Source organism: Gossypium raimondii, chromosome 6 (genome assembly GCF_025698545.1).
Source record: "Gossypium raimondii isolate GPD5lz chromosome 6, ASM2569854v1, whole genome shotgun sequence".
Classification (NCBI taxonomy): Eukaryota; Viridiplantae; Streptophyta; class Magnoliopsida; order Malvales; family Malvaceae; genus Gossypium; species Gossypium raimondii.
In genome coordinates this window covers 58,463,480-58,485,949 of record NC_068570.1, presented here as the reverse complement: position 1 = coordinate 58,485,949, position 22,470 = coordinate 58,463,480, and the positions used below count along the sequence as shown (strand labels likewise).

The following is a 22,470-nucleotide window of genomic DNA, read 5'->3' as shown; positions in this document are numbered from 1 at the left end:
GAATGGGAATTAGATTTTCCCGCCATTTCGCTCCTGATTAGTGCCTAGTTTATTTCCAAAGACGCTGTCGTCTAATATTATTGTAATTTGGTTAAATTTTTCTTTAAGCCCCTGTACTTTTTGTATGTTTGGATTTTCCCCTTTTTCATTTTGAATTTAAAATGCAAATCCAATATTTTACACAGTGAAATCCTTTCTATTACAACCTCTCTCTTTTGTACAGTTGTATACTTTTATTTCTTTTATCTTACCATCACAATATCAATATTTTAGATAAAAATTTAAATATTAGAAAAATTCGATTCAAATCGTCAGTACACATTTATTTTTTTTACAAGGATATTAATCCATTACTACATTGTACCTTCACTCTTTAAGAATGATTGCACCCTCATATTAACCTTGCCTTCACTTCTTGCCCATTTGAATATTAGTTTGCATTTATCTTCAGTGGTATCTTTTACCTCTAGCCTATTCATTTCTAGATTTTGGTTTGTCAGTCTTATTTACTTACATTATTATTAATTTTGAAATCTATATACACACAATTATTAACTAATTACAAAATTTCGAGTAAATATGATTTGGATTTTTCGAAAACAAATGTATGTCTAGTTTTTTTTATACAAATTATTTAAAACTATTCATAATTTCTCCTCAACCCTTCAATAGGGGGATAAATACATTTCAGTGCGCTCGAACCCACGTACTCCTACATAAACAACAATGTCAATACCAACTGAATTAGTACTCGATCGGAACATGTCTAGCTTTTTAAATACTCCAAAGTATGCAAATAAAGTTGACATAGAATTCTCTTGCCTCAGTATTAGTGGCAAATTCAAGGGAGCTGGCAGGGGCCCCGGCCCTCCTAAAATAGAAATTCTCCATTTAGGCTCTTTAAAATTTTAAAATTGTAATAGTAAAATTAGATTTTGGCCTCTAAAAAAGATAAAATTTTAATTTAATCATTTAAAAATTATAAATATATAGGCTATTAAAACGATAAAATTACATTTTTACTATTTGTAAAAATATACGATTAAATTTCGACTCCTCAAAAATTTTCTTGCTTTGCCTTGGTATACATTATATCATCCACCTGTGACCATTGGAATGTTTAATCAAGATTGAACATTTGAATCCTTAAAGACGTAATATTTTCACGCCAAACAGCTTTTTAAAGTTGCATTATATGAGACATGCATCGAATTACGGACATCTTGAGAAAGCTTTAAATAAATAACCCATTAAATGGTAGTTTGTATTGTAGTTTCTTTATAATTTATTTAGTAGCAGTAGCATGATATTTGCTTAATATGTAGATACATTGTTATTATATTATGTGAGCACCACTAAGTTTCTTTGTTCAGTGTGCAGATTTATTGTTTTATGTGCAGGTTTTAAACTGATCGAGGTTTTTTTATGTTTTGTGAATCGTAATAGCATGTAGCTAAGAAATTAGGGGTCCTATAACATTTTTTGATTGATATGGATTGTTGATATTTACATTGAGATTTATTTGTCCATTTTGTAACCTTTGACGATGACATTTAGTCGGGTAAGAATAAATTTTGATGTTGATTAATGGTTAAGATGTTAATAGGTATTGGTAAAAGTGAATTAGATGTTTGATAATCGAGTGTTAAGATGGTTTTACATTTATATATCTAAGTGGTTAAAATAAGATACAGAGTCTTAAAGTATGTTTTGATCATTTTGTGACTTGTGAAACTTTCATTAGTTTCTCCTGATCATGAGCGTACTTTCTCGATGATGTAAAATTAATCTATATATTTTGTTATTTTCAATGTTTTAAAGTCAAAATAGTTTTAAAATAAGGAAATTTTTTATCATATAAGTTTATCGGGTGAAATGATAATAACAATATTTTAAGTTCAGTTTTGTAAATGGAGAAAATATATATTAGAAGAGTTTTGTAGGTTTAATTCGATTCAATTTCGATTTAGTTCAATAATTAATAATTTAGATATATTTTTCAATTATATGTTAATATATAATAATTTAGGTGAGATAGATTGGGTTTATTATTTTAGATTGGGTCTAAGTATATTAATAAAAGAATCATATGATCTTAAACGCAACAAATGAATATATATATATATATATATAAAGAGTAAATTACATTTACACTACCTTTGAAAAAAGTATTATTTTTATATATGTTTTAGTATAGTGTAGTAATAAATTAACTCAATTGGTAATATTTAGTTACTTTCATGACTTATTTTAATAAAAAAGGGAAAAATTCGTTTATCTTGCAAAATGACTTATTTTTAAAAGAGTCTTGACTTATATTTTTAATTTTAAGTTTAATTTTGTACTAACTATTTTTATTTTATGTTTAACTATTGTAATATATATGCAATAAATAATATTTTTCTAATGTCATTACACTAGTAACTAAATGATGCAATAAGGTTATTAAACTATTAGTAAATTTATATGTTATTAATTCAACTTAAAAAAGTTACAAAATGGTCATTAAATTATTTGAAAATTTTATTTAAGTAATTGAATTGTTAAAATCGTTGTTGTATGGCATTCTCTATTCGCACTGCTTGCATCAATAGAAATTTCTACTTCCCCTTCTCTTTTACAAATCAATTATTTTTTCATGAAGTAACTTTGAACAACATGAATCAAATTCTACTCATCGATGAATACTGATCTACTGTACCGATTGTCGAATTATTGCTTGGAACTCGTTAGTCAAACTTTAAAAATAAACTTAATAGTTAAGTTAATTAAATAAAAACTTTCGAGTAATTCAATGACTCAAAAGAAAATTTTTAAATAATTCAGTGACCATTTTGTAACCTTTTACAGTTGAGTGATTAAAAAGTAAACTTAATAATAGTTTAGTAACTTGGGTGTATTTTACCCCAAACCCCCCCACCCCCAAAATGAAAACCAATAAAATAGCCCAAGGGCCGCCACACCATGAGTTTCCAATCCAACCCACCGCATTTTGGCCCTTTTTCAAGTGACCGACTGACAGCTGAAGGCGCTTTTCCTCTTTGTTTCCCTTTCAATTTCCGCTCCTTCATGTGTTCATCGATTTCTATTATTCTTTTACATTTGCCTTTGTTTATCTTCACCATACCATTGAAGTTCAATCATATGTAAAACTGGTATTTTTTTTAAATTTATTTTTCCATAGCCATAATTCTTGATTTCCCCATATTTTCTTTATTTTTCTGCATTTCAGAGAAGATGGTATTATAGGATGAAACGTAAATTGTTAGTTTGTGGAAATTAGGGTTTTAATTTTCATTCTGTTGCTTATTATATGCATTAATGTTTATATACTTAAGGCATTTTGTTTTTTTTTTCCTGTTTTAGTTATTTCACCTGCTGCGACTTGATATGCATTGTTAGCTGTATAATGAAAACTATAATGCTGCCGGCGTTTGCTTTGAGGCGATGTATATCGACTTCGGCTTGCCTCTGCCAAAGAATCAAGCAAACAGGTTACCTTCCCTTAAGCCTTTTCTGTTGATTAATTCGTTTTTTTAATGTGTTAAATTGGTGCGAAGTTTAGGGTTTCATATAATGAAATGTATGAAAGCTAATTTGCTAATTGGTGATTTTGCTGACAGATAATGAGATAGTGCAGATGTTCCGGTTGCCAGTTCCAATGCGGGACTGGGCTTTTAACCGGAATTTTCCGAAGAAGAATGCTTATGCTCGAACATTGGACAAGAGGTTTATAAGAATTTTAAAAATATTTAAGTGGGGGCCTGATGCAGAGAAGGCATTGGAAGTGCTAAAGCTGAAGGTGGATCATCAGTTGGTTCGAGAGGTTTTGATGATAGATGTAGAGATTAATGTTAAGATCCAGTTCTTCAAGTGGGCTGGGAAAAGAAGGAATTTCGAACATGATTCTACGACATACTTGGCTTTGATTCATTGTTTAGATGAAGCGGGACTTGTTGGTGAAATGTGGAAAACTATCCAAGACATGGTCCGGAGTACGTGTGTTGTTGGTCCTGCTGAATTATCCGAAATTGTGAGAATCTTAGGCAAGGCTAAAATGGTGAACAAGGCTCTCTCCATCTTTTATCAGATTAAAAGCCGCAAGTGCAAGCCAACAGCTAGTACTTATAATGCTATAATCTTGATGTTGATGCAAGAAGGACACCATGAAAAAGTTCACGAACTCTATAATGAGATGTGTAATGAGGGTAACTGTTTACCAGACACAATAACATACACTGCACTAATGTCCACTTTCAGTAAGTTAGGCCGTCATGATTCTGCCATTAGATTGTTTGAGGAAATGAAGGAGAATGGGTTGCAACCTACGCCAAAGATTTATACAACCTTGATTGAAATCTATTTTAAGCTAGGTAGGACTGAGTCAGCTTTAGGTCTAGTCCAAGAGATGACAGGGAATGGCTGTAGCCCAACTGTTTTTACTTACACAGAGTTGATAAAGGGGCTTGGAAAAGCCGGAAGGGTTGAAGATGCCTATGGCATATTCATGAACATGTTAAAAGAAGGTGGTAAGCCTGATGTTGTGCTTATCAACAATATGATTAACATTTTGGGCAAAGTGGGTCGATTGGAAGATGCTCTTAAGCTTTTCAATGAAATGAAGTCTTGGCAATGTGCACCGAATGTTGTAACATATAACACTATAATTAAAGCTTTATTTGACAACAAAGCCCCAATATCCGAGACATCATCCTGGTTTGAGAAGATGAAGGCCGATGGTGTTGTTCCCAGTTCATTTACTTATTCAATTCTTATTGATGGTTTCTGCAAGGCAAACAGAGTTGAGAAAGCTTTGTTATTCCTTGAAGAGATGGATGAAAAAGGCTTTCCTCCTTGTCCGGCTGCATATTGTAGCCTGATCAATAGTCTAGGGAAGGCAAAACGATATGAAGCAGCAAGTGAGCTATTTCAGGAATTGAAAGAGAATTGTGGGCATTCAAGTGCTCGGGTTTATGCTGTGATGATAAAACTTTTTGGGAAGTGCGGCCATCTGAGTAAGGCTGTTGATCTATTCAATGAGATGAAGAAACTGGGATGCAACCCTGATGTTTATACTTACAATGCACTGATGTCAGGGATGATAAGAGCAGGCATGATAGATGAAGCTCATTCCTTGCTGAGAACTATGGAAGAAAATGGTTGCACCCCAGACTTGAATTCTCACAATATCATTCTAAATGGCTTAGCTAGGACAGGTGGCCCAAAGCGGGCAATTGAAATGCTTACAAAGATGAAGAATTTAAAGATTAAACCAGACGCGGTATCTTACAATACGGTTCTTGGTTGTCTCAGCCGAGCTGGTATGTTTGAAGAGGCTGCAAAGTTAATGAAAGAGATGAAAGCAAGTGGGTTTGAATATGATCTCATCACCTACTCATCAATACTTGAGGCAGTTGGCAAGGCTGATGAAGATAATAATCTTACTGCTTTCTGATGGAGTCCTTATTATTAGGTATGATAATGACATCTTTCATACTTCTCCCCTACCTTTTTTGGGTTTTCTTTTTTTGCTTTCATAGTAGACTGTTTATTGGACTTTTTTGAGGACATGCTAATTAAAGAATGCTTTTTGAAGCATTGATATATGATATTCTTATTATCCATATTTTTTCGATACCTTATATGGTATAGATGATCATCTTGATGTTAACTCTGCTGCCTCTCGCTTAATTGATAATTCCATCCTTGGGTTACTGCATACGTAGATCATTTTGTTCTAAACTGACTTGGTTAAGTGTACAATTGTCAAGCTTAAGTTTTGGGGATATCACTAGAAACTACAGAAGAAGCTGGCATCTGGATAACCTAGGGATGTTCAATCCGTTATATGTACAGATAGAAGACTAATGGAGTAGGCAAACTCTTCAAACTAACTGTAGTTCTCAAATGAAGTAAAACACTTAACAAGTTTGCCAAAATATCTCAAATATAAATTATTACAAGCTGACATTTAGTGTGACATTTGCTTTAGTAGCTGAGCTAAGAACATGTTACTAACTGAAGATTTGCCTGACAAGGATATAATGGGTGCTGTTCCGTACCTGCACAAACTGTTGATGGTTTTATAGGTTACTTTAGATCAACTACTTGATATTTTGGCATTTTGGTGTGCTCTTGATAACATGTGGTAATTGTCGACACAGAATCATCCATTTGTTGGTGATGAAGGTTCATTCCACTTTACTGCGTAGCTGTCTTCCTGGTTAATGCTTGTAGCGAGGTTTAGTTTTATAATTCTTATGGGAAAACGTTTCTGAGCCTTCTCTGTTTTGGTTCATGGATTTTTATACTTGTTTCTTTTTCTTTTGCAGGTTGAGGGTCCCTAGAAATTGAAGAAAACAAAATTCCAGTGGCAGAGTTACCGTCATACATGCAAAGATGATGTAGAGTCGAAAGCAATATGGACAAAACCAACACTTGATGAATGGAAAATTGCTGTTGAGGCCTATGGTAAAATGCTGTCAGCTAATTTGCTGAAACACCAACACTTTCCCCCCCCCCCATGTATAGTGTTCTTTAAACTACTTATTGCTTTGTGCCTTCAGCTATTAAGTGGCAAAAAGTATGATTCCTTTACGTCTCCGGGCGAGGAAGAGTTTACTACTAAGCTTCTGAACGTTCTCTGGTCTAAATCCAAGTACAAACTGAAATGACATCTGCCATGATACTTGTAGTAACATAATATATCGGCTGACAAGCAAAAATGAATGGCCTTTTTGCTCTCTTCTATGTCTCTATTCCCAGGTCTCACCCCATCGTCGGTCTTTCCCCATTGTCGGAAAATGAACCACAGGTCATAAATGGGTATGTATGGAAGTTGAAGTTTTGGCAGGCAGCAGGAGAACAGCAGCAGGTTCAACTTCCAGTTCTTTTGTTGCTTAAGGTTGGAGCACTTGATGATTACAATATCACAGAGAACAATAGGATTAAAGAAGATAAAAGGAAATTAAAAAAATTGATTTCATATACTCCTTTTGGTAATTTTATCATTTTATTACTGAAAGCTGATGTTTCAAAAGGTGGATATTATGTTTTGATTATTTCTTTTTATTACGCATTACGCATGCTAATAAAGAGCTAGAGCTTAAAACTACATGGGGTTGCACCAAGTATAAATTGATATTATCCAGTCTTATGTACTACTAAACCAAACAGATTAGTCCTGGACGAACCGGTTTAGTTCAGTTCATTTTTGTCATAGGGTTGCACTCTATAATGGATTATAATTTAGAACAATAAATCAAATCATGTACATACTTACCCTCCCAATCAACACCTGACTAAAGGTTTCTGCTTTTTTCTTGTTACATGTAAAACACCAAAAGGCAAGATCCTGGAAATGGTTTGTAGCAAAAACCGAATAACCGGCAATTTATATGTGGTTCAATAAGCCAGATCACTGCATTACATCTTTAAGTTCACACTTCACCTGCAAAAATGATGCTAATAATAGCAGAGTCCATGTTTTCAAGCTCAATCCATGGAGACCGCGATTGGTAGAGGTAAAAGAGGGCCTTAGGGTTATGCAAATGATAATGGGAGTAATGATCTTTCTAAGTTCGGTAAAAATTTCTACTCAATCGATGCAGCATATTTAGTGCTATTGTTGGAGATTGGCAAAAGGCTCCAATATATTATACAACAACATTCAGCAGTCGACATTGAATCAGCAATAAGAAATAAAACTGTATTTTGCATACATTACCCGCTTGCCTTCTCATTCTCCTCATCATCAGCCTGCTGCTGTATTTTTGCAATTTCGGCCTGCGCTCGTTCCATGATGTGTTGCTTCTGCATTTCCAACTCCCTGTGAAAATCCATTCTCATCTTCTCTAACTCCAGCATCTGCTGCCTTTTACTATCCTCAATCTTTTCATATGTATCGCTGAACTTTTGGATCAAATCAGCAAGCAATCTGAAAGAAGAACCCTCATCATATTGCCTCCCGAATCTTCTCTTTTTTGGTGGGAGTCCATCTGAGACATCCTCTTCACTGTCAGCAGATTCTGAATCTGCTGGACTATCCCTCATTTCATCTAAACCATTTGCACGGTTCAAATAAACTCTGGGGTTCATGAATACATACTCACCCGAGTCCAAACCACAAGAGAGCCCACCCTGCTGTGGAGGAGTCGACATTAACATATCCATCTTCTTGAAATACACCCATTTGCTAGAAGTACCACCAGTCTCTGCCAGCATAGCTTTCTCCTTCTTATACTTCTTCTTCAACGTATCTAATCGATTACGACACTGGGTGTCGGTCCTTTCAATCTTTGAAACCTCCGAAACCTTCTCTGCAACTTCTTGCCATTCCTCAGACCGAAGACTCTTTCTCCCACGTTGAAGAAAAAGATCACCCCATGCATCTAGCAAAACAAATGTCTCACGCTCAATCCAATCCGTAAGAGAATTTCTCCCACCGAATGAGGGCTTTGGCACTGAAGGAGCTGAAACTGCTGGTGCTGGAACTCGAGGAGCAAACTCATAACTCGACAACAAACTCTTCAATTTCCTCTTCTTGGGGTGCCTCTCCATGTCAACATCATCGTTCTTTCCATCATAACCTTTCTGTTTATCACCGTTTTCATCATAATCATCCTCATCCCCATCTTCATCATCATCAAGCTCGTCATTGTCATCATCATCAACATCATCCATATCTTTTCCTACATACCGAACACCATTATTTCGGTTACGATTTTCCTCCTCTTCCAAATCTTCATCATTTTCTTCTTCCTCCTCATCTTCATCATCAACAACATATTGATTCCCGGTCGGTCTCACATACGGATTATTACTTACAGAAAGCTTTTGATGATTCGAAGAACGGTAACCAGGCTGGTGACCAACACCATATGGATTTGAAGGGTGTCTAGCATTATCCTCAATGTTATCCATTAAAACCAAAAATTCAGCTCCAAAATAAGAAATACCTCAAAAAGTATCCTTCAAATTCCAAGCCAAGCTCAAAAATAGAATTTTATATAAACAAATTTACAAAGAAAAATGCTTCCACTACACCTTAATAGCTCCAATCTCAGAATTTCCTCTTCTCCATCTAATCAAACTGCAATACAAAAAAAGAAAAAAAATAAGAACCAATTATTGATTCATTTATAAAAAAAAAAATGGAAGAAACGTAGAATCAAGCTAAGTCCTTCATTATTCAATAACAAAAACCCATTCAAAAAAACTCAAGAACTAAACTTTTTAAACCCTAAATCAGGGAATTCTCAATCTTTCAACACCCAAACATCAAACCAGTCTACGCTCATTGCCCAGCTAAAAATAAAATGAAAAACCACTCAATTTCAAGTTTTTTTTTTGGGTGATCAGTGATTTTATCCTTTCCCGGAAATCAAATTCCAATTAATATCATCATCCTTTAAATAAATAAAACCCCTAATCCTTAATCAATCAGAGCCCAATTTCGAAAACAACAAAAACCCATCAAAACTTACCAGCAAAATAGAAGCTCAGAATTCTCTTTAACATCAAATGACTGTTGGTGTTCTAAGAATCCTCAACCACAGCATTGTGAAGTTCCAATTTTTGTTTTGTTGAAAGAAAATCAAACACGGAATGAGGAAGCAATTGTGACGGTGGAGAAAGTAAAAAAGATTATATAAAATTATATTTATAAAAGGGTTAAAGTACCTGGGAGGTCCCTGTTATTATAGGTATTAGACCAAATTAGTCCACAATTATTAAATGTATCAACTTCGTCCTTGTACTATTAAAAAGCATCAAATAAGTCCAAAGTGTAGCCGAATTAACATTTATTCTATAAAAAATATCTTGAACATTATTATTTTTCAATTGCTGTTCAATTCAAAGAAAATGAAATGAGGATTGCTGATCATTTCTCCTTCAATCCTTTGAAAGCCAATCAGCAGGTTTGTAGAACAATTAAAGACATAGCTTGAGGATCATTTGTTGATTGAGAAATATACCATGGGGAACCAAGTAGAAAAACGTCAAGTCGTCAACATTAGACTATGCATAAGCTATCTTAAATAGATGTCCTAATCGTCTTGTCCAATAAGATGTTCGAAAAAAGAATGGAACAAAATATTCCAACATACAATCCAAAGAAATGTTTGAATAAAGAATGTAACGAGTGTTCTGGATAGTTCAGATCTCAACAATCTCTTCATTTAACATTTTAGCAAAATTAATCAGTAAATAATTGATATAGATTAATATAGTTCCCCCTTTCACCATACATTTCAAACAATAGCATCAACAACTCATTTGTTACCAATATCTCCCCCTTTTTCGGCATAAATGCCAAAGAGCCTCCTAATCACCAAGTTAACTTCAAAACAAGATGGCTCCCTCTAAGAAAATGCATTATCAAGCATCATACTCAAATCTTGAAGAATTCATAAAGCATGATCAATCAACCAACAAAATGTCAAGTTTGAAACAGAGTCAAACAATGCAGCATCAAGAGTAAAAAAACAACAAGCTAAACCAGCAACATAAGCAACAAAACAAGCAAGACACACCCTTATCTCCCCCTTTATTTATGCTCCGCTTGTTCGTTTGCCTCAAAAATTTTCAAATGAACAAAGTGCTACATCTTCAACAATAGGGATTATAAATCATGGAATAAGTACCTTTTCCACAAAATCTAGATGAAGTTTGTCTATCGTTCAATAGATTTTCAATTTGGTTTCAATGAGATGCAATGCCATGCTTCACTTGAGCATCAATACTTTGTTGATCTTTATAATTCAATTGTGGCTGATCTTTTCTCACCGAAATTTGCCTCTATCACATTCTACCCGGCGCACTTGATATTGGAACAAGTTTTGCAACAAACCTAAACTTCTTTCAATCTCGCATTTAGTGGTGTGCATTTTATCGATTTGATCTATTCAGTTTTTTATACAAAAATTGAATAAACTGAACCGACTTAGGGAGCAAAATCGAATAAATTGAACTGAAAATTGTCGATTCGATTCAATTATTTGATTTTTTATTTTTTATTATCATTTGAAATCCGATAATATTATTGGAACTAATTGAATTGAGGTGTATTCTCAAATCTCAAAGTGAAGCAAAAATAATAGGTGAATTACAAGCTAGCATTGTCACTCTTTCATTTCATATTCAAAGCAAGTCCTTAAGCACTTGGGCAGAAAACTAGTTAATTATTGTTTGTACATTTTTTTAGTCATGAATCGAGTTTAGAGGTACTCTTGGAGGTAGGTGAAATGGGTTCAGATACTCTTTAAGTTCCTGCAAGATAAAAGTGTGTTAGAGGCTGTCGAAGCTTGTACTTCAAGACTTCCTCTAATGCTTAAGTCAATATACGTGTTTGGTAATGAAGAAAGGTTAGTGAAATAAGCTTAGTAAAGAAGATGAATCATGAAGGAGAAAGGAGAGAGCTCTCCCTTGAAGGTCCTAAGGGAGTATTGGAATCATATTCTTCTCTTCTTATTTCAAAGGGAGCTTGAGAATTTTTTTGTTTGTTTGTAATTCGTATACCTTGCACTTGCTTAAGGCTTGATTTCAACCTTCTATGTGGTTTTTATAACCTTGGGGCCTGGTAGCATTTCTATGGCCTGACATTAGTGTACCCTTAAAGGATTTTTGTTGAATCCAGTAAAGGATATAATATTACAATATTCATTCAATATGTCATTATTATAAACCAATATTCCAATGAATACAAAACTAAAGACCTTAATGGATGATTATTCATGTGGACATTGAGTTTCAAGAAGAACAGATGAGTGAGAGCAGATTCCCTTAAGCAATCTTACTCATAATGCTTCACGACTGTTGGTCAATTTCTCAATCAAATATACACAATTATATTAATCATTATGTTAACATTTTGTTATACATTCATAAAGAAAGTAAATTACAGTGTGTAATATAAATTTTATTTTACTCTTTTTAAAAAAAAACAAAGTTTAGAACTATTCATAATTCCTCATCAACTCTTAAATGGGAGGATAATGTGCTTCAGCGCACTCGAACCCTTGACAATAATATCGATGCTAATCGAACTAAGATTCAATCGATTTATTTTATTTTTTTAGTGCTAAGTAATTTTGTGTTTACATGTTTTAATTATTCAAGCTACATTCTATACTCTTTTTAACATTGAAATTAGAGGTGTGCATGAGTCTGGCCTAGTCAGGTTCGGGCCAGGTTCAACTAAAAATTTAAGCTCATTTTTTAGGTCTAGGCCTGACTCGGATAAAAATGCTAAAACTCGAGCCCGATCAGTCCCGCCCATATTAATTTTTATATTATTATTTATATAATTTTAAATATATATAATACATCAAAAATACTAAAAACATCAAAATAAATATTTCTTAACAAATTAAAAATAAATTTTTAAAAATATGTATTCTTAAATAGCACAAAGATAGACGCAACTTAACAAGCAAATGCCTCTAAAATAATAACAAAATTAACAGATGTGTTTAAAATAATAACAAAATTAACAATAAAATAAGTTTGATACAATATCCAAATAATAACAACAAAATAATAGCAACATAATAGTAAAATGGTAGCAAAATAGGGAGAAAATAATATTAAAAAAACATATTTTTCTTGTCCTTTAGTGAATTCGGGCCCGGCCGGGTATAAGCCAAAAATATCTTACCAGAGGCCTGGCTCGTTTAAAAACGGGCCTTATTTTTTATCCAAGCCCATATGTCGAGCCTACCTTTAGGCCGGGCTGAGTGGCCCGATCCATAAACAGGTCTAATTGGAACTTTACTCTTATTAATTTTGACATTTAAAGACAAATTTTTCAGTTGATTATAATAAATTCATACTCATGTTGTTTATAGTTGGAGTAAAGAAAAATAATTTGCTTGTTCGAAGCTAAGGGCGAAACTAACTTAGAGGTGAAATTTGAATAATAAATTTTTAGAGAGTAAAAATAGAAAATTTTTATTATATAAATTTTTAATTTTATAAATTTTAAGTGACTAAAGAAGTAAATTTACCATGTTGTGGAGGTCAAGACCGTTGTCTACCCCTTTGCCTCCGTCCTTGCTTGAAACTTGATGTAGGTTACTTTGACACATTTTTTTATCTCATATTATGCCTAAAATTACCTATAGCTCATCTCAACACTTAAATAGGAGAAAAAAATTTTATTTTAATGGGCTCAAACTCAAATCCTTTTACACTGGGAACAATGCCGATACCGATCAAATTAAGATTTAATCAATAAATTAGGAGATATATTTTTAACATCAATAAATTATTTTTATATTTGTTAATATATTTTATGAAAAAAAATACATTTTATAAGTCTTTCATTAGTTATATCCATATAAATGCATTTAGGCCTTAGGGCATTCTCCAGAATTTTATCTTCACCCCTAAAAATAAGCATATTCATATCGCGTACAATCATATGTAACATCAATATTAACCTGGAGCACACTCAATTTTCTTATTTGGTATTCAAAGCGAATAATTTGAATTAATTTAACATAAAAATTTAAAATTATTTAAATACGTTTATTTCAAATTTGCTTTAAACTCGGAAAAAACATTAAAAGTACTTTAACCAATTCAAATTCAAAATAACTTAAACGCAATAATTTGAATCCATACAAAGTCAAATCCTTTAAATATACATAAAACAATAACCTTTCATTTACTTAATTTTAGGATCTTTGAATTAATTGTGTATCTTTATTTTACGAAAAACCTGATTTCTAAGTTTATAAATTAAGTAGAGAAAATCATAGAAAAAGATAAATTAAATGAATAGAGAAAAGGAAGAAAATGGTGTCCGTTATTACAAACCGCGAAAGTAAAGTTGTTCTAGTAATTGTTTTAATGACAACAATATTAGCCACCAGCATCGAAGCAGTAAAATTCAAATGCATTCTGAAATGTAATTTTTGGAAATGTGCACTTGTATTGGGGGATAAAAAACTACCCTGTGTGTTTAGTTGCTATGATCGATGTGGTCACAAAGTACCGCCCAAACCTCCACAACTCTGACTTCGCCGGTATGTTCAATAAATTTTAAAAAAACTAAAATTATTAAATTAATACCTCAATAAGTTATTATTTATTATATATATATATATATATATATACATACATGTCACTCAAGTTTGAGCAATTGGAAAAAAATTGTGACAATTTTAAAATAATTCTAGAATTTATTTTTTTATATTGATATTAATATTTTATAAGAAAAATATTTAATATAGCTTTTAGGTTTCACACTAGGTTTAAGAAAAGTTTGGCATTCATACCATTAATTTTTTTAATTTCATTTGTGGAATTAAAAAATTCATTACTATTTTTGCTAGGAATTTATTGTTATTGTATCAAAGACCAATTTTTTTTGTAATTAAATTTACGTAAGAATATGTTTTTATTATTCAAAATAAATTCAAGCTTGATCTTAGACCTGACCCTGAGCTAGATTAGGCCAACATATCTCGGTTGCTTAAAATTTTCATGTTTGGGTTTAAATCGAGTTTGACTCGCCAACCCTTTTTACTTAAATATTAAAAAGTATTATAATGTTTATTTAAATTTATAATTAAGTTTCAATTAAAATATTTTCTTATTATTCTATTTTAGTTTGATCAGTGAATAGGTCTACCTGATTTGCTCGACAAGTAATTAATAATCTATTTATCCAAATAAATAAATAAATAAATATAATTATAATAATCTCTATCATTTCATCTTGACTTGAATAAAGTAATAGTTAAAACTCTTATCGGACCCTTGTTTGGAGAATTTTGTTTTCCAACCTCTCCATCAAACTTTTGTTGTCAATAAATGTACAAAAGTCTCTTATATTTATCAATCAAATGAATGATAAATACGCAATTATGTTATCCCTTTTAAAGCAATATTTTTAGTTTCTTTTTAATTTTATATATTTTATTTAAATATGCGTTAAAAATAATCAGAATAAAATGTCATACAAATTTCATACATCAAAGTGTTCTTCTCTAAACCTACTCTTCAAACTATGAGTACATAAGTTAGTCAATCTTTCTTTTCTCTCTTCAAGTCCGCATATCAATAAGTATAAATAGCGAACATCAATCAATGATTTATTCGATTCCTATTATAGGAATCTCTTCAAATAATATTTTAATCTCTGAAATATTCATTAAACCTTAACTTCAACTCCTAAATTTGATCGATACAATTTTTTTATCCTTCGTGACTCTTAATCAAGCTTCATATTATCTTTATGAAATATAAAACTTTCGATCCTTGCTTGTATGAGTCATGCCTAAATATTTTTAGGCATATAAAATTATTCATCTAAAAGTAAAATAACATTGTTAAAAATTGCCAACTAATACAATGTTGTGGGTTGGTTGTGGTTGCCTCTTCTAATATAAGTCCAGCAACAATCTTCTCATAAACTCAATGTTAGGGGTGAGTAAAACTCAATTCGATTTGAAAAAATTGAAAAAGATTTCGAATTTCGAGTTAATTGAATCGAGTTCGAGTCAAGTTGATTTTTGCAATTCAAATAACTCGAATAATTCCAATGGTTCGAATAACATATTGGTGTAAATACCTTTTTAGTCACTGTCAACTTTGAAAATAAGCAAATTGGTCTCTCTCTTAACAAAAATTTCAAAATAATTTTAAAAATTCAAGATAATTTTACAACTCAAAATATTTATAAAATTTCAAAATTATATTTAAAAATATATAAAAATTCTAAAACGTATGTAAAAAGGTTAAAAATTAAAATTTTCTAAAATAATAATTTTGGGACCTAATTAATTATTCAAATTTATCATACTCAAGAATCTTATTTTATTATTATTTTTTTCAAATTTATGTATTCTAATTTGGAATTAATTATATTTTAATAATATTTTTATTTGACATGTTTAATTTTTTAATTTTAACTCGAACAATTTCACCCGATTCGACTCAAATTTCATTTCACTCGACTCGATTCGAATAAAATTCAAATTGAGTTAGAATGATAAAATACGACTTATGCACTCAATTTGATTGAACGCTCATACCTACAATGTGAAGACAATTTTTTCTTTTCAGCAATTTTGACGAAATAATCAAAAAAAAAAAAACTATCTTGAAAAAAGATCAATAATAAAACAATTAAATCTCCATTATAGCAAACAATTTTAAACAAAAATAAAATAACTCCAAAAGTTTTCCTCCCAAAAATAACCAGCAAATCATAAACAACTTACTCCCCATCTTTGTGGTGGTGCAATAAAGGGGCAAAGTATCATTAACATGGCTTCCAATTGAGAATTTAATATTATACTTCAGCCGATGGGGTAGAGGCTTTAAATTAGGTACTCAAAAAATTGATTAATTCGATTATTGGACTTTATTTAAATAAATCGACTCCATTAAATTAAATAAATCAAATTCTTTTATTAATTCGATTATCAATTTAAATAATTCAATCGATTCGATTTTAATTTTAACCGGATAAACCAATTTTAATTTTTAATTAATAAATAGTTTTATACTCAATCCAATATCATTTTACTTAATCCAATGCACAATATAAACCTCACCCAAATACCCAATCCCAAATAAATTATAAACTAAATTCAACCTAATTATAAAGAGATAAATCTCAAAATTATACATAAATTTTGATTTAATGTGTAATTATATACATAAACTTTAATTTGATGTAATTATATACATGAAACTCTAATTGTGATTCAAATATATAATTTAAACTTTAATTTTGATTTAATCATACATATTTATAAAAATAAAAATTCATCAATTTATTTTTATTTTGGATAAATATAATTATTTATATATGTAATATATAAATATAAAATAATGTTATACTGAATAATTGTGTTAATAAAGAATTAGATCAAATCAAAATTCTATATATAAAATTGCACAAAATCAAAGTTTATATATACAATTGCACATTAAATCATAGTTCATGTATAGTTTTAGTATTTATCCCATTTATAAACCATAGTTCAAATTTCGGACCAACTTTGAGCTTGAACAAGCATAAATTGTATTAATATCATGCTTAAGTCTAACCCAGTCACATATATCAATCTCCATAAAAATTTTGGTTAAGAATCAATGTACCAATATCTACTTTGCATTCAGTACCTATTTTTATGTAGAAGCACAACTAATACTTTTCCAACAGTTGCCTCATGAGCATGGGGCAAAATAGTAATTTAAAAAAAATATTAAAGTTTATAAAATTCATAAGAGTAGTAATTTGGACGGAATTCATAATTAAACCTTTAATAAATAATAAATAGAGCATGAGTAAGAACCACCAAATATCCAACTTTAGATGGAAATGTTCCAACAAAATTCAAGACAGTTATGTTTACACATAACATGGTAAAAAAGAACAATAGCAACCAAAATAATTTTTGTATGAACAAGTGAGGTTAGCCTCAAGAAACAATCTTTTTTAGTATATAGCATTCCAAGTTTCTTTTTTGACGATAGCCTAACTATATATTTGTATCTCTTGCATGGGGGACTCGTGACGACTCGACTTGACTCGACTCAAACTTAAATGCAAGAACCAGTAGAACAAAGTAAAACATTGAAGACATTACCAATCATTCGTCCATTGACGATTGTCTTGCCTGCACTGTTAATGCGAATCTTGGGCTAATGGTGAACCACTGCTGCTCTCACTAATTTCGGTTTTACATAGGGGACAAGACGCATTGATTTTTAACCATTTATCTACACACTCCACATGGAAGACATGGAGGCACGGCAGCTCCCTCAGCTCATCATCATCTGCAAATTTAGCCAAGCAAATACAACAAACCTGGCAACATATTGAGTTAGTAAGCTGTAATAGTATTATCCCGGAGTGGCAAAAATCATTAACGATACCACAAGTCAAGTGGAACAAACTGATAGCTCAATTCAGCAAATACATAATATTGAATTACTTTGTACAGGGGTGTAAATGAGAAATCTATATTCACAAACTACTCGGATTCAACTAAAGAAATAACAAACAACTCAAAGTCAGCTTGATTATTTTTTAGTCGAGCTTGAGCTAAAGTAGCTTGAATTATCAAGTGAGATAAAATCAAGTATCTAATACTTGAATCAAATAGTTCACAAGCATAATCAGGGGGCTTTTATTTTTCAATATATATATATATTATTTTTATTAAGTATTGCAAAATCTCAATTTGAACTTGAACTTTGAGTTCGAATACAAATTGTGTAGTTAGAAGTGGATCATAAAATTCAAGCTTATTTTCTACTAGGTATACTAGCTTTATCGAGCCTAATCAAACAAGTTCAAACGATTTGATTTTTATTCGAACAAGCTCAAGCTTTAAAAGTAGAACACAATTAGTTGAATTGAGCTAGAAGCCCTGAATTTTAACTCAAGGTCAAACTGAGCTTCCTACATCTTGAGCTTGAGTGCTTGACTTAGCTTGATTATACCCTTAATGCCGTACATAGTTAAATTTGTACAGTTTCACCCAGTTTGATCCTAGTAGCAAGTATCCAGGTGCAAGTAAAGTTAACGTGAAGAGAGATCAATAAACTGTCAGTAAATTGCAAGTATCGAACTTACTGCATCTTCCCCGGATATAACACGTTCCTTTGCCGTCCCTGCAGCCAGGACCCCACCTTCACTAGCTGAAATTTCCTGATTGTTTACATTTCCGGTTTTCTTGGATTTAAATTTGAATGTCGGCAATGCATTTATAATTTCCCTGGAGGCTCCTCTAGTTGGTGAAAAATCCTCTTGGATACCAAGGATAGAAACTATGCAGGGCAAGCAGCAACAAATTGTTGCACATAGTATGAATGGCATGGCATATCCAATACAGCTAAAAGTAAGGAACACTATACATAACCTGCAATGGAACCAATAAACAGTTTATAAACCCTAACAAAATTGCAAGTCTCGAGTCAAAAACAGAGAGCAATAGATATTTTTAGTCCGCATTGTACCTGTACAATTTAGGAGCATCAGATGGAGATGAGTGACCTCCAAATATCCAGACATTGCCAACGACAAACCACACTGCGAAAAAACAATCTAGGGCCATCTTGAAATGGTCTACTAATCCATTGAGCCTGCATATTAGAAGCCAATTCTTCACTCGGTGACATCTAACTGATAATATAGAGAATATATAGAAACTTTTGAGATGCATATTCACCATTTGAGCATGAATCTATAACAATTGAAGAACACAGATGGGACTGTTGTCACCAAAATAGACGATAAAAGACTACTAATATCTCAATTTTGTATTTATCTGTGTAAATCAACAAGATTTACTAGGCTCGTTTTGCTTACTCCAGCTAATTTTCAATAATCATCCAAAACATATCCTTGGTTTATCACACAAGAAATGACAATTAGGAGGATTTCTAAACAAAAACTTAGTGAACTTTGCAGAAGATCTAAAATAATGGGCAGAATATATATCAATTTCCATTACCACTGCCACTATTGTAACAAAAGCCAATACTTCCTCCGGCACCATTCATAACAAACACTTAAAAACAAAGATGTTAATGGTAACACCATTGAATTTTGCATTATTGGCATAAACATACAACTGAATCATCATCCTCTTCTTCACCCTATTCCCACACTATCACTGCTGCATAAGCACCATCATTTCATTCAGATACCACCAACATCATAAAAGTCTTGCAAATCAATTCCCACTAAGCGAGAACATAGATAAAGACGACTGTGTTACTTGGACTCAAGAGTGAGTGTTGAATAAGAGTATGTGTCCTACACGGGTAAGGCTAGAATTTTCTAAGTTTTTCCACATATCTGAAGGATCATTGGAAGTCATGTTCCCACCATTCATGTATCGGATACAGGTTTCGGATATGGATACTTCATGAGAAATAAAGAGTTGAGAAGAAATCAACCAAAAAATATGGAGGAGCCGTAACAATTTTTTCTTTTCATGCTCTTAGAAAGATTTATTCAATATGTACTAATAATTACTCTATTAATCATTGATGACATGTTCAAGGAAGTTCATGATGCAAAGTATTTCCCAATCCACTATTTCCATCTTTATGGTATAAAAAGAAAGAGCAATATGGAGTTTTATTAACCCAAAAGTAGACATAAAGCGGCAACCGAATAACAAATGCAAGCGCACCTTGTACTTAAGGTTCCTGCAATCCGAGTGTTCCTTGTAGCGGATTCAATGATGCGATTATTATCCTCATCTGAAGCTTGAGTAACTGCAATAGCTGTATAAGGTGTAGTCTCACTGGGATTGCCATTAGAAGAACCTTGATGTGAGTGTGTCAAATCTTGGTCGCTACCCACATTGCGGTTAAGAAAACGCCAATAAAGAATAGGAAGTGTAGCAATACAACCAGATGCATAACCAACAATCCATGCAAACAATGGAGTTTGAGGCTTTTCGTTTCTTGACAATGCCAGCACCACAATAGATGCTATAATCTGACTCACAGTGACAACTAACTCAACAGAAATCCATAATCCAGAATTTAAAGGGCTCCTACGACGTCGACCATATCCATCACTTCTCCTCAAGAATGACGAACTCCTAGAGTGCAATCTATTTGAGAAAGGAGTCGGATTAGTGGCAGCTTGTGTGCTGCCTGAAGGTCTATCTTCACTCTCTGTTAAGTTCACTCCAGAAGGTCGCTCATCCCGGGACGAGCTTGATGAAGTATCATCGTCATGCCTTGTGATGTTAATAATGTGGTCTCGATCACTATGGCTTTCAACTCGTTCCATTAACAAAGGGAAATGGTCAGTTTGCTGATTGCATTCTTCTAGAGAAGAACTGTCCATCTAAGTCCGTCGACCAAATTAGAAAGTACGAAAGCATAGGTCACTTGTTGACTTTCTGGATATATACTGCTTTCCTCCCCCAAACTTATAAATCTGTGCCAAGTAGGCTAAATCACCTAGCGCTGCCTGTATTCCCACTTTACATAAAAGCTGCCACGAAATTGAGCATAGAATAAATTATCAAACTAATCATACAATAACGCATATCTTAAAATTCTGGAGTGACTATAAGCATGTATGCAAGTAGTGATAACATGGTCATGAGGCATCACATTACTGAGAAGCAAAATTGAGCAACTGATCAGGTCACCAAAACGATGCACCAACAACAAAGCAACTACAGTCTACAGCATAAACAGAACTGCATTTACACCAACCCCTAAGGAACATTGTGCTCTTAAAGTAAGGTCTCCGTCTCGAGTCTAGAGAATGGAGAAAATTGGCGCCAAAAAGAACTTTTTACGTTCAAGGTCCGATCCGACTTGACTTCGAAAATGGTAAAATACAAGAAGGTCTGAAGAGAAGATCTGAGATTTCCACACCAAATTCATAAAAAAAAAAAAATCATAAATGAAAACCCAAACAAAAAGTTCAAGTTTTCAAAAGGTCATATTGAAGTAAAGCAATCATCAGATTCCCAGTCATAATTTTCATAACCCAAAGCAATATATTCACAATAACATGACTTCAACTCAAATACAAATAAAAGTTCAAATATTTTAAATAGTTAAGCTATTCTTTTAAGGAAACTGAAATTAACCCAGAAATTAACTAAAAGAAAGAAGTAATTTGGATAAATTAATAGTAAGTAAAGACCTAAATGATTAAAAAAATAATTATTGGAAAAGATCGGAACATACCTGAGATTTTGAATAATCTGATCGTATATGAAAAAACGAAAAAGCCTCAATCAAATAACTGATAATGCTCTTGAAAACCCACTTCTTGTTTCTGGACTTTTATTTAATTTTCTCGAGAAAATATAGCCTCAGCTGTTCTGCCCCATTGTTTACTCAAAACAAAGAGCTCTTTTGAAAATAAAAATAAATAAATTATTATATGTTTTTGGCTTTTGTTCGGTAAGAATGACGAACGGGGAGATACAAAAATTTAGAAATTTCGAGAACCGTTTGATTGAGAGTTACCATCATCGATCTAACGGTTTACGTTTAACTTGTGTTTTTTTTATAGTATTTTGATTTTGTAAAAAATTACAGCTATTTTTTAGTATTTTGATTTTTAAAAATTATAAAAAGTAATCAAACTCAATTTTATCTAAACCATCTATTTTTTTAAATTTTATTTATATACTCAATAAGTTATTTTTAATAATTTATATATAAAATAAATATTTTATATTTAAAAATTAATAAAATCAAGGTAAAATATTTGGTATACGACGTTAGTAATATTAGGGTTGATAAATATTCTATAAGGTATAAAAATATATTAAAAATAGATATTTAGAAGATGTTAAAATATGTCGAAAGTCTATGTACTTTTTGAAAATTGAGAATTTAGTCTTGTACTTTTATTTCATGAAATTTAGTCTCTCTAGTTTTGATTTAAAATTCATATCCAATTGGTAACACTATTAAATCTTTTTTTCTTATATTCAAGTTAATTACAAAGTT

The 22,470-nt window shown here is 31.9% G+C and overlaps 3 protein-coding genes across 4 annotated transcripts; 1 reads left to right on the top strand and 2 right to left on the bottom strand.

Moving 5' to 3' along the window:
* The first annotated feature begins 2,977 nt into the window (after positions 1-2,977).
* On the top strand, positions 2,978-7,045 carry LOC105772981 (pentatricopeptide repeat-containing protein At3g16010). Its single transcript, XM_012594523.2, has 4 exons — positions 2,978-3,155; positions 3,367-3,494; positions 3,624-5,473; positions 6,333-7,045. Exons 2-3 carry the CDS (start codon positions 3,410-3,412, stop codon positions 5,453-5,455), a joined length of 1,917 nt encoding a protein of 638 aa, XP_012449977.1. The 5' UTR covers positions 2,978-3,155; positions 3,367-3,409; the 3' UTR covers positions 5,456-5,473; positions 6,333-7,045.
* Positions 7,046-7,579: 534 nt separating this feature from the next.
* On the bottom strand, positions 7,580-9,620 carry LOC105772982 (trihelix transcription factor ENAP1). Its single transcript, XM_012594524.2, has 2 exons — positions 9,486-9,620; positions 7,580-9,091 (listed from the first exon to the last, which is right to left on the bottom strand). The coding sequence occupies exon 2, from the start codon at positions 8,920-8,922 to the stop codon at positions 7,723-7,725; it is 1,200 nt and encodes a 399-aa protein (XP_012449978.1). The 5' UTR covers positions 8,923-9,091; positions 9,486-9,620; the 3' UTR covers positions 7,580-7,722.
* Positions 9,621-17,308: 7,688 nt separating this feature from the next.
* LOC105773617 (E3 ubiquitin-protein ligase At1g63170) lies at positions 17,309-21,872 on the bottom strand. 2 transcript variants are annotated; one of them, XM_012595646.2, is made up of 5 exons: positions 21,697-21,872; positions 20,169-20,986; positions 18,985-19,110; positions 18,602-18,887; positions 17,309-17,830 (listed from the first exon to the last, which is right to left on the bottom strand). In XM_012595646.2, the coding sequence occupies exons 2-5, from the start codon at positions 20,834-20,836 to the stop codon at positions 17,648-17,650; spliced, it is 1,263 nt and encodes a 420-aa protein (XP_012451100.1). In that variant the 5' UTR covers positions 20,837-20,986; positions 21,697-21,872; the 3' UTR covers positions 17,309-17,647. The 2 variants fall into 2 exon arrangements, with proteins under 2 accessions (XP_012451100.1, XP_052488713.1); XM_052632753.1 differs by lacking the exon at positions 21,697-21,872 and adding an exon at positions 21,214-21,359.
* Between the last annotated feature and the right edge of the window lie 598 nt (positions 21,873-22,470).

Bases quoted from the DNA above. Each gene is read 5' to 3' on its own strand.
- LOC105772981 (XM_012594523.2), top strand. From the start codon at position 3,410: ATGAAAACTATAATGCTGCCGGCGTTTGCTTTGAGGCGATGTATATCG. The intron at 3,495-3,623 runs GTTACCTTCCCT...TTTTGCTGACAG, and splicing joins CCAAAGAATCAAGCAAACAG to ATAATGAGATAGTGCAGATG.
- LOC105772982 (XM_012594524.2), bottom strand. From the start codon at position 8,922: ATGGATAACATTGAGGATAATGCTAGACACCCTTCAAATCCATATGGT.
- LOC105773617 (XM_012595646.2), bottom strand. From the start codon at position 20,836: ATGGACAGTTCTTCTCTAGAAGAATGCAATCAGCAAACTGACCATTTC. The intron at 18,888-18,984 runs GTACAATGCGGA...GTTCCATTGCAG, and splicing joins GATGCTCCTAAATTGTACAG to GTTATGTATAGTGTTCCTTA. The intron at 17,831-18,601 runs GTAAGTTCGATA...ATATGTTGCCAG, and splicing joins TTATATCCGGGGAAGATGCA to GTTTGTTGTATTTGCTTGGC.